Source organism: Dysidea avara, chromosome 3, assembly GCF_963678975.1.
Source record: "Dysidea avara chromosome 3, odDysAvar1.4, whole genome shotgun sequence".
NCBI classification, from domain to species: Eukaryota; Metazoa; Porifera; class Demospongiae; order Dictyoceratida; family Dysideidae; genus Dysidea; species Dysidea avara.
In genome coordinates, this window is record NC_089274.1 from 21489812 (window position 1) to 21502933 (window position 13122).

The window sequence follows — 13122 nt, forward strand, 5'->3', positions numbered from 1 at the left end:
TGTACAGGCATCACAAATTTAAATTGGATGTGAAGTTATACTTAAATACCAATTACTACACTTTACAGTAGTGGATCCAGAAGGGGCACAGAGGACATGTGCTCCCTCCCTTATCCCCATCTCAATCCACAGGATTACACTACAAGAATAAAATACTCTAATAGAACAATCATTACATAATGGGTTGTACATTTTAAAAAACCGAACAAGATCCAGTGTGTATCTGAGGTTTCCAGAAATTGGTCAAGTAGATCCAGGTATTACATTTTGTGTTGATTTGCAACAATATATCTAAGATTCAGATAGAAATACTCTATTGAAACAGTGTATGTACAGTAGTTACTTGCAGTGTCTCAGAATGTTTAAAACTTTTCCTGGGGCATGCTCCCAGAAGAGCATTCATGTCCTTCAAACTTCACATAGCTCCACCACTTACTCTTCAAATTTCCCTGGGGAGCACTTCCCCCCATGCAACAGAAAATTTGGAAACCACTCACCAAAATTCCAGGAGCTGCACTTGAATAGTAACTGTCATTGTATACCATAACGATGTGTCATACATTTATTAAGGCTTTACAGCACAAGTGCTGAAGGTCCGTAGGACACCTGGTCCTACAGCCTGTTTAATTGAGCCATATACCACTCCGCTGTGGTGCTGGTCCCTATGTACTCAAGAGTGAAGACCATTCAAGAAAACATTATTTTATTCCAGTTCACAAGAGTGATACAAATGGAAATTTTCATCTATTAAAGTATAATTTCATTTGTTGCCAAGATGCTGGGGGAAAATGAGGCGATTGAAATGGAAAATTTCAAAACTTTTCAGTTTAATATATGAAAAAGCCAACGCGGTGGCCACAACTCTAATCTACAACGTACTTATACACCTTACTAGTCTGGTGCCATCTGAGCCTAGATTAAACTGTAGTCCACTTCGATAATAACTCAATAAAACTATTATACTCTAAATAATACTCACCTTTACGTTCGATTGTGGTAACCAGTTTGCCGAGTTTAGCCGGTGTGAATAGTAAGAATTAGACTAATATCGTTTAGTAGTTAGGTTTGTTTACTTAAACCGTCAATCGGCTGCTTTTTTTTGTTCGAGAGAATCACTATGGCGATTAGTCTGGCGCTTAGTCTATATGGCGGTTGAGTGATCACGCTGGCATGCTGAGCACTACATGATGAGAGTTGAACAGCGAATGCAGGTTAGTGATATAACCCATAGCGTACTAGCTTTCAATATCTGGTGGCTGCAGTACTGTAGAGGGAACGTCATGGCAACGTTCGGCTTGGTTACCCACAATCGATGTTAGAAACCTGGTCTTTTACAGCTGTCTTGCGAGACTCTCCCCACCTATTAGGTGAGTGGTACATAATACAACGTGCACTCGTGCTCTGCCTGTACCGGTATAAATGCACTTGCCTTCGGGCCGTCACCTCAGGCTCGTGCGTTCATATCAGGCAGAGCACTGATCGTGCCCGTTGTATAACTACAATATGTATAAGTTTTGGTGAATTATATATAGGTAAAGTGGAGAGGCTAACAGTTTAGAAGATTGGTAGTTAATGTAATGCAACAGCTTTAAGTCACAGAGTGTGTGCGTATTCATCACATGTACCAGTTGCATTTTATCTTTCACTTAAAGGCACTTTACCATATTTGACATCTTAGACTATCAGTGTAAGAACTTGTACTAAAGTGCTCATGAGTACAAATTAATTGAACACATTTGCATTACATGTATTGTGTCTCCTACAATATGGTAGGAATGTAAGTGTACCTCATGCAGAGAGTGGAGTATGGCTAGTGATTGTTTATCTCACTTGACATGTGGAAATGCATCTACACAATGGATACAGTTAAAAATCTGCAGTAAAACCATTGCAGTATCAGGGGCGTAGGCAGGATTTCCAAAAGGGGGGTTCTGCCCTAAGTATAGAATTTCGTAGGTGTGCACATGTAAACACGTGTACACGTGTAAACATGTGTATTCTTATAAATTCATTCGCAATAGCGAGTAGAGGTACTTGAATTCCTCTGCCTGAAGACCTGTAGCTACCCATTTCAGTGGATTTGTGTAAGTTAATTCAGTTCTAGTTAACCAGTATCACGATTTAAAAAACTTAACTCTGAAAAGGGGGTTCGTCCGAACCCTTTGAACCCCCCCTGGCTACGCCCCTGAGTATAGGTGTGCACTGAGAAATTTGCTACCCTTTTCAAATCCAATACAATTGACAATGAATCAAATAGCTAAATTCCATGCATTTTAATTATACTGTATATAGCTATGTAAAGTGTTTTGAATACTTGCAACAATGATAGGCATTGTTACATAAACACATTAATATCAAACAGAGCTTATGATAAGAATTTTTAAGTGTCAGGACAAATTTCCTGACAAACTTGCAGTTGGTCGGACAAATTATGTAGTTGACTGGACACACCAATACTCTGTAGGGACACAAATTTGCTGTACTTTGCCTGTTGTGCTCACCAAGTAGCCTGAGTGTTGTTTGTCACAGCCACAAAACTACTGTATAGTTACTTTTATGGGGTATCAGTACAGCAGAGGGTTTGTACAGCAGAGGGTTTGGCATTGGTATATCTGAGGCCCCTCCCTTGGTTTGCAAGAATGTAGCATCTCCTAGCAACCATCTGGTAGTTTTTGTTAGTGGAAAAAGCAGTAAAGCACAACTCAGACAGTAGGCTTCCCCTAATACTTTGAGAGGAGAAAATGTCCTGCCCAAAATTCACAATTTGTCAGAAATTTGTCTGTTGTTCAACCAGTATCATAAGCTCTTTTTTATATCACACAAGACTGTGACAACTTTGGACCACACACAAACTCATCATTAGGTGTTTACTGTGGGATGTGATCACTATTATTGATCTATTATTGTTCACTCAGTTGAAGAATTTTGTTGATTTGACATTTGCTAACCATTAAAGCTACTAAGTACTTCACCCACACATCAATTGAGACACAATAGTTACATAATAGCTATCCTATATATACAACACAAAGCTGTATGTATACTGATCAATTAACACTTCTCATCACTGTTGGTTAGTAGTTTGCAATATGTGACATGACCTATAAAAAAATGGGCATGTGTATGGTTACAAATCATATAGCTTCACTCCATCACATAACAGCTAGATCATAATTATCTTAATAATTATTATATAATACAATGGCGGATCTAGGATGGGACATTTGAGGAAAATTCCCCCTCACTTTGTGGAGGAGCCAGCCATACTTCTGATTAAAATAGCGATCATACTAAACTTTATGTCAAGCCAAGAAACTCATGAAAATATGCACATTTTACCGGCAATTATTACAAATTCACCTGAAACCAAAACGTCAAACTAGCTGTGATATTGTCACCCAGCACCTTCGTACGTATTAAGCACCTCTAAAAATAAGTATCGTGTTGCAGTTGTTTAAGACATTCAGAGCCTTTTAAACAGCTTTAAGACTTCACAACCATCTGAAAAGGCCAAAATGGCAAAAATCAACAGTTAGACACTACTAAGAGGTGATTATTTTGCTGCTTCAAAAATGCAGCACTGAACTAAGAGAATCTGCTGGGCTCTCCCCAACCACTAACAACTTAGCCTGTTTGTGCCCCTCCCCTTGCCAGCTCCTGGATCTGCCCCTGATATACGTAACCTGATCTTGGAAGCCCTAACTTTTTGGCACATTGGTCAATTTTTTGTTTTATAGCTTAAATGAGGTACTGGGTGTTTATCTATCTTGCATTACCAATAATTTCATTCCTACATCTAAAAGAGATTTCTGTCTAAGACTTAGCTTTAGCCATTCCAGCACCTGAACAAATCACCCAATTTGTAAGTTAATTGGTGTCCCACACATATGAAATTACTGCATGGTCTGATATAATCATCCATATCTCCTAGGAAAAAGAAGCTTTGGGTGTGAAACTTCACAGCAAGAAAGTTTAATAGCTGCTTTATCCAAATACGCAAAAAAAATTTTAAAAAGTTTCTTTTAAAATGTTGAAAATTTCATTTTAGTTTTCCCAAAATTTTGCTTGTGCCCAAAAAGTAGGTTTATTTTTCAAGATCCGGTCACATATTATGCCAGAAAACTGATATTTGCAGCACCATCCCATGGTCACATTTATTTATTCAATTTTTATTTAGCCACTAATAGCCAGCTAGGAATCATGCAGATAAACCACATGGTCCTTTGTATACCATAATGACATGCAATTGGCTCATAACTGAACTACTTATGACTGTCACTGCTGAAACATATAAAGCATCCAGATCCCCTGCTCCATATACCTACACCCTGGTGCACCCCCCTTGCCAAACCCTGCATGGATCCGCCCCTGATTTGGTTATTTTTACAAAGATCAAGATCGTGACTCTATATAATAAAGCAGTCAAAACTACTCTAATAGAACATTCGTAACGGAATACAATTTTAAAATGTATGGGTATTAAAAAATAATTTAAGAGTATAACTTGATTTTATGGAGTAATTTAGTAGCTATATCTTGAGTTGTTCATTTCAATTGGAGAATTTATTATTAAGACTTTACAGCATAAGTGCATGCTGAAGGTCTGTAGGACTCCTGGTCCTACAGCCTGTTTAAAGTTTAAATATGTATTTTGATCACAATGCATGCAATATCTGAGTATAGCCATAAACCATAATTGACATTTATAGCATATATATTGAAATAGATTATGAATTTAGGAAATATTGAAGTATTTTCATGTTCAGCATCTATCAGCAGCTGGGGTTGTGCATGCCCCCAGACCCCTTGCACTTAAAATCATTACCAAACCTGGAAACCCCCATGGCCAAATCCTGCCGGGATATACCCCTGATCATTATGAATCCACATATCCAGATATTCTTCCACATATAGTAGAGAGAGACTATATTAATATTAAACTTTTGTCTTACAATCTAGACCTGCATGTGCTATATTTCTTGCATGAGATATATATGCTTAATTGCAGCAAGCAAGCATGCAACAAGCAAACAGCAGTACTAGTCGTGTGTATACGCCCTTCAAGTCTATACTCTATAGCTACAGTGACTCTTACAATTAAGATAAAAATGCAGCATGTGGCAGTGGCGGATCCAGGATGGGGCATTTGGGGCAAATGCCCCCCCCCCCCCCCCCCCCTTCAAGAAATTGCATACAAGATCGAGATACTCTAATAGAGCAGTCAATTACTCTAATAATGCAGTCACAATGTTCATGAGGCAGTGTAGCTTACCTATGAAGCTATAAATAGGATTTTATTTTACATAACAGACGTGATATAGTTGGTAAGGATAACTAGCTATTATTGTCGTGACCTTTTTTTTTTTTTTTTTGGTCTTCAACTGGTTTTCAGCAAGTTTTTTTGGTCTTCAACTGTTTTTCAGAAAGGTGCCCCCCTCTTTCCAAACTCTGGATCCGCCCCTGTGTGGTGCATGGGCCCATGATGCATGCAGAATACCTGGGCCGATTGATATAATGAATACCAAACTTGTTTGCTTTGTGTATGCAACCAGATCGTCAAGGTTTTGCATGTGCATGATACACAATCCATGCATGCATGCATGCATGGGTTTCATGCTATATTGACTTAGCCTATAGCTAGCTATATCTATAAAACTCATGCTGAAAACTGCATGCAGCTTATACAGTTGTTTTGCTGAAAATTCTTGCGTTTATTAGCTAGCCAAGATGATCTGGTTAGTTGGATTAATTCTAGTTGGTATTGCCTATAGCCAAGGGTTAATGCGTGGGCCAATAATGTCATGCGATGATGCTAAAACAGTACTGGGGAGTATGAGTGCGTGCAACACGACCTGGACCAATGTCCGTGATGCACTTTTAGATGGAATGAATGTCTCTGACGCCGATGCCACCACCTTGTGTGAGGATATGTGTGCGCATACCGTCCTGCAGATGGTATACAGATGTGCTTCAGAAGTAGGGGTAAGTTCATATAGTGATTCTGTAACTATACTGATGAAGCATATATGGTATATACGTACTTCTTCACTCAGTGTAGCTAGCTAGCTTATAGGTACGTAGCTACGAATATGAATCGTCGCTAAATGTACTGATATAGAAACAGTTTGTATACCGGGCGACTATATAAAGCCATCATTATTAGCTACTGATATCGCTTGTTTCATGGAATAAAAACTGATGCGGGCGGGAGGTGCATGATCAGTGGCGTATCTAGACTTCTTACTTCACCCGGGCACTGGGTGGGCAAACCAGTCAGCCACATACACATCATGTGCCCATCTTCATATGGACATCAATATAACATCTAAAATGTGTTGTGCATCACTATCTATGTGCTATACCTACACTAACTGCATGCAAAATAGCTAATATCACTAGACACAAACGTTGACTACTATCGTCTTCTTCACACATACAATACAGCAATGCATAATACTCGAGACTTGGATTTAAAGCACCAGGCGCTTATACGATCACGTGACAACTGTGGACTAAAGTAGTCAACCTACAAATAGAATAAATGAAAACATTGACTAAACAAGTACTCATACCTTTGGACTAGTCAGTAGCTAGCTATCATCTACCAAGGCATCATGCAGCCATACGGGGTGCATGTCTCAAAACTTGCTCGCGTCTGTTCACATCTGAATTTTGAAATTGATTTAATCTTGAATGGGCGCTATTCACCACACCATGAAACATTCATTCAGTCCTTGTCACGATGCTGCAGTTGGTAGTCACGTGATCTTCTTTCTATTAAGTGCCTTACATTGGAAATACCACAATCGAAACCAATTCAAGATCGTCGTTTCTCTTCTGGAAAGAAAAGCTTGATTTGACATGGATCAGCGTTTCGTAAGTATTCTTTACAATCATTAATGTTTTGTGGTTATTCAACACTGATAGTGAAAAGCATTTACCAGGGCACAAGTCAAAGTAACCAGGGCCCAGGTGTAGATACGCCACTGTGCATGATTATTTATACACTTGACTCTTGTTATTTCAGTGTCTGACTGTTCTATTAGAGCATAGATAATATACCCCCTGGGTCTGGTCGTTTGCCCATACCATTTTTGTTCTGAAAAATCGACAAGTTTTGTCGCGTGTTGATTGTTGTTAACCGAGTTCTAAGAAGTGACAAGAAGCCTTCTGAGAGTGTTGATAGTATAAAGTCTGAAAAGCATGCGTATCCATTGTGTGCTGCTTTTCATTCTCAATGAATGTAAGAAGTTCCCTAGTAAGTCACTCTGTTCACCGTCCACGAGACACTACACAATGGATATGCACGCTTTTCAGACTTGATACTATCAACACTCTCAGAAGGCTTCTTGTCACTTCTTAGAACTCGGTTAACAACAATCAACACGTGACAAAACTTGTCAATTTTTCGGCCAGAACAAAGATGGTATGGGCAAACGACCAGACCCTTTCGGAGGGGGGCGCTTATAATTTCTAATCAATAAGCGCCACCCCTGAGGAAAAAGGGTCTGGGCCAGCATTGAAACCGGGTCACTACTGCTGACCCGGATGACCCACTGACCCGGATAGCAATCCGGGTCAGACCCGGATTTGACCCGGATGTGACCCGGATTGACCCGGATTGACCCGGATTAAATTAAGCCGAGGCGCGCGATAAGAGCTATGTTTCGGGTATTCTCGAGCGACTTAGGCGGCGAGACTACGTTTTGAGCATTCGATTCGTGTTGAGTAAACGAGTAGTTATGTGATAACTAAGCCGGTAAGTTTATAATTTAAAATCAGTCAGTGGGTTTGGTTCCACGTAGCTACTGTGAGTTTACAGACAGCAATTGGGTGTGGCTTCGTACATACTTAGTATTGCAATTTCCCAATATATTAAAATGGGTGTGGCTCACAAAAGTACTTATCCTGCTGCAAGACTAGACCTAGACTATATACAACTCATACATTAATCGATTAGTGGGCGTGGCCTCACGTAAGCTTGCAGACAGAAACGGACACAGTTTCATGCTACAGACTGTACTTACTAATAAATGGGCGTGGCTGAGCATATGTTTGTAACGCAATAATTGGGCGTGGCTCACGAAAGAGCTACGCGACTAGCGTTTATAGGTTCTACGTTGTCAAACGATCAATTTCGTTTCTCACGTGATCCAATCCGGGTCAGACCCGGATAATTTATAAACCGGGTCAGACCCGGATGACCCGGAGAAAATGTGACCCAGATGACCCGGATGACCCGACCCGGTTTCAACGCTGGTCTGGGCACGAGACTAAATCACAGAGAATGTGTTTCCCGTTTTGCCAAATATGCCATCTCAAAAATCTGCCAAAGAAGTCATGGGAAGGCGTATTATTTAGCCTAAGCAATTCTTTATAGTATAGTTAACCTTGTGATACTTTCTTTTTCTACCTACAGCACTTAGTTTAGCCAAGAATGTGCTTCCCCCAAAGCATGTAATCCGCCATTGTAAGACTTCCAACCAAAAGTGACGCGAAGTGGTCAAACTTACCAAAACAATTATCATAACAACACCACAAGTCATTCTCATTACAAAATAAAGTCGTTAATGCCACTGTTCTGCTGTAATAGGATTAAATTTTTGTTGAGGTGCAAAACCAACCTAAGGACACTGGTTCTTGTACAAAGTCTATGGGCGCGTGGTGCAGTTTCCAATCCAGGGGGTATATTATCTATGATTAGAGTATCTCGATCTTGAAGGCTGCCAGGTTTGTACACCTATGCATCCTGTGGAACAAGAGTGAGGGACTTCCATCCTTCTACTAGTTTATATGCATAGCTAATACATTTACCTTAAAGCTTAGCCACTCTGTACCTCCTTCCATCATGAAATAGTGCATTCACGTGACCTATATTACTATAATCAAATAATTAAAATTTGGTGCAGCTATCTAAAAAGTGATGCGGGCGGTGACGGGAAACAAGGAATTTAATAATGATGGCCTAAGCGTAACGCCTTGCGCTATGACAAGCAAAGAAGTATTTCACGAGTCAATAGTCCATGACTTATGGGGCGGGTGGGTGTTTTCCAAACAAGATAATGCATAAAAATCATGTGACCCCTTAAAAGAGTGCTAACTAGCATGACTGGTAGGCTCATGAATTTTGCGTAAGCAGCCAACATAAGTATAGCAGCAAAGTAGAGGGAATTTGGGGAAATATAGATTCCCTACTCCATTTCAGAAAGGCTTTAGCTCCTGCATTTGTAAGGATCAAGATACTCTAATAAAACAGTCAGGTGCAGCTGGAATTAAATTCCAGGACATTTATATTTTTACTTATTTTTCCACCTGCTGGGTCACTATACTAGAGGGTAAATATTCCATTAAACATATGATTAATTTGGCATTGCCTTAGTGCAGTTGAACAAGTGCATGATTCGAGCGTTGATGAAGTGACAAAAATCACATATGCTCGCTTAGCTACATAATGTGAACAGGCAGATATGCATGAGCTCAAGACCAAACACAATGCACGCGGGCATAACAAGGATTTTTAGGGCATCTTGCACGACATAGCTGCAGCCGGAGTTGCTGGACAGCCATGCAGAGTACAGGATTATTGAGAGACTTCCCATACCGTTGACACTCACAAAAGTTGTAAAACTATTTGTATACTGCTGGAAGGATTACTACAGTTCAATTGCTGCTGAATCCATTGCATACACAGCACAAGGAGCCTCACAGAAATACTCATGATACAACATGATTTTTATAATAATTCTGCAATCAGCTGTACTGAGGATTTTACCTCCATTGAAAAAAAATCCCATATAGTTACAGTGTAGCTAACCAGCACTTCACTACATAGCTATGTAACACGCGGCACTGGAAATTGTTTTTTATGGTTTGTACGCGAAAAGTTTTGTGGTATGAGTTATGAAAATACTAAACGACCATTACTGCCAGCTTAGTCTCTTCAGCACATGATAAAGAGGGCATAGGTCCAGTGTGAACAACCCAACATGTGATTATTATGAGGTCATATAGGATCTTCAAAGTTTGTTAAGAGAAATTGTACTGTATACAGTTTTAATTGGCATTTACAGCACCATATGCTGAGAAAGTACAGTAACATGATGAAGTGGCTGTACTAGTGAGGTCATGATGTACACCTTAGTTACATGTGTTGCAGCTTTCGAGACCTATCAACATCTGTCTAGGAACCTTGATTGTACTGTTTACCTGCTCTTTAAATCTTTTGCCCCATCTAAACAAGTCTGTCCACTGCTTTCACTTCTTCAGAGCACTAAATGATGATAAAAAAGTTTGAACCGGCAGAACTATAAGTGTGACTGTGGTTTTCCTTTCCCTCCTTGTGTTTTCACCTCATGGCATATCTGAACAACATTTACCAGTGTTCCCTACACAGCTACAGGCAGCCATCAGTAAAAAATCCTCAGTATGCAATGTATTAAACAGTCAGGCAAGTCATTTGATATAAAAAAAATTATGCTAAAAACAAAAAGCGGCCTAAAACAGTGTCTTGTGGCACATCTGAAGTAACTGGAGTAGGAGAAGAAAAGGTACCTTCAACTATAACTTTCTCTGATCAATTTAAAAAAGCCAATCCATTAATGTATTTCTGACAACACCCAATCTGACATTATCATTAAGTACAATAGTACTTAATAAGTAGGCAGTGTTGGGGGTAATGCGTTATGTGTTACGTAATAATTATTACTTTTGTGGTAACAAAGTAATATACGAAATATGCTGTAAAAAAGGTAATAGAACTCAAGTTACTTACTTGCAAATGTAACACGTTACCTAAGTAATGAAGTTACTGTGACGAGTCTAATATTACATAATATTATTACTTTATGTAACAAAGTTACTAATCTTGTTAGTAATCCACTGAGTAATGCCTAGCCACTACGAAGTAACGAAGCCTACTGAATGAAGCTTATTCACCAGCTTCTTGCTTATAACCAAGATTTGCACATTGTCCAACAATGCAATCATGTCACGTGATAAAGTGGTAGTTTCACACGTGACAGCTTAAAGCTGTGGGCACAAAGTAATATAATATGTAATATTATTATGGTTACTTTATTTTATGGGTAATATGTAACTGTAACTAAATAGTTCAGTTGTAAATAATATGTAATATGTAATGCGTTACATTTAAAAAGTAGCTGTCCCAACACTGTAAGTAGGGATCGGCCGGTAAGAAATCATACAGCTTCGTAAATTTGTATACTTTAAAAAAACTGCCTTGCAATACATTTTTTCCAGAAAAAAACTACCTGGAATGCATTAGTACAGCTGTAATGATGCTGTACCATGGTTAAACACAGTGAAAAGTCAATTGTTTCGATGTACAGTGAATTTTTAAAAAATTGAAATTCACCTGTATTTCATCTGCCTGCCTGCCTGCTGTAAGACCCGGTAGCACTAGGTGTATGGCTCCAGAAATTTCAGAGAACCAAGGTAATGATGGAAGATTCCTGTTTCGATTATGTTTTGTCCACTGCACCATACTGTTTGCATTCATCATTCATTGCCCATCCTTCTTCCTGAAAAATAATTGATAGTTGTGGCGTGTGTTACTGCCTCAACATGTGATTTTTGCATGTGATTTTAATGAAGTGTCACATGCGTGCCCTCGTAAAACAAGAATGAATGGGCATAGTAGTCAAGGAGTCACTATCTCTACTTGCTTTATGGTCTTACCAGTTTAGGTTTTGGCGAGGTAGTCATGCCTTTGAATGGAACAAAGGAAAAGCTACAACCAAAAGCACTATGTACCAAAAGCACTATGTGGAAAACAAAGAGAAGATAGCTGAGAAAAGGAAGGAAAAACAAGGCCGGTGTAAGCACTGTACGGCCACTATGGTATAGCAGATTTTGCTGATTGAAAAGTACAGATTGATATACTCTAATAGAACAGACAGGCAATAAAATACTCTAATAGAACAGTCATTAAATGAACAGTTGATTTCTGTCTGCTCAGATGCATGCAATCTCAGAGTGGTTATTCGAAGTTTGTCCCAGATGGGCGCAATCCAGACCCATAAAAAGCATGCTTAGTAAACAAGTGTTTTGCATACAGCTTTAGTAGTAACCCTATTAGTAGTAACCTGACTCTAGCCATTACTTTGCCTGACCTGCAAATTGTAGCTTCCACCAGCCCTGAAAATATCAAGAAGAGTTAGGAGGCCATGAACTCTATTCTAGTGTTAAAATTCAATGAAAGGATGTGATTGTGTACGACATAGCTAGCTAACTAGCTAGACCATAAAAAGTTAACAAACTAGGTATTAACTAGTTTGGATCATTCTCCTTCAGCTCTAAGCTTGTTTCCTTACTTTTTATAGCATGTGTATTGTATTGATCCCTACTTTCTTTTAAAAATTTTCATTTATTAGTGTTAATGAAGGCTTTTGGTAAAGTTCATCAGAAGTGTTTATACAATCATGTGGGTCAATTGCCATGGTTGTACATCAGTTCATGAGAGTAGCTGAGACTCTAATCACCAGGTATGTCTGAAGCCATGCTAAGAATTAGTGTAAACTCTCAATTATCCACAAAATATTTTCAATTATTGGTACGAGGTTAAGATTATTGGTGAAAACTTCCCTGTGAACTTTCAAAGTTTATTAATACTTTTATTAATTTTGTTATTAATTCACTTCTGGAATGGTTTAACACCTGACAAATGAAACTTAATATTGATAAGTGCTGTTCTATGAATATCTCACCATGCAAATACAAACACTCCATTATTTACTGTTACCTATTGCAAATACTTAGGTGCTACTATTCTGTCTGATCAATAGAACAAACACATTCAACAAATTATAAGGAAAACTCTATCTTACAGCTAAATATTAAGTCCATTGTATACCAGTCATTAGTAAGGTCACAGCTTTAATGTACAGCAACAGTCTGATCACCAAGGCAGTCCTAACTGTCAAAATAGTCCAATGCCATGCTGCAAAATAATGTATGAAAAATTTTCCAATTAGAATAAATGTCTAACCTGTGTATGTAGTTATACAGTTACTGCAGTATCATACAGTACAGTAGTACTGTGTAGTAGAGATCATGCAAAACTGGGCTTTTCCAGCCAAAAATATCACCCTAAAACCAGCTTCA

General features: G+C 38.8%; 1 protein-coding gene across 2 annotated transcripts in view; it reads left to right on the forward strand.

The window, feature by feature from the left end:
- Window positions 1–980: 980 nt before the first annotated feature.
- LOC136250191 (uncharacterized) overlaps window positions 981–13122 on the forward strand; it is a 43318-nt gene continuing 31176 nt past the window's right edge. The window contains exons 1-2 of one of the 2 annotated variants that reach the window (XM_066042372.1): window positions 981–1211; window positions 1263–1367. Coding sequence is in view for 1 of the 2 variants with exons in the window: in XM_066042371.1 (XP_065898443.1) it covers window positions 5728–5982 (255 nt within the window). In the remaining variant the exon portion in view is untranslated. Of the gene's footprint in view, window positions 1212–1262; window positions 1368–5667; window positions 5983–13122 lie in introns of those variants that run through there. The other variant, XM_066042371.1, reaches the window with a different exon arrangement.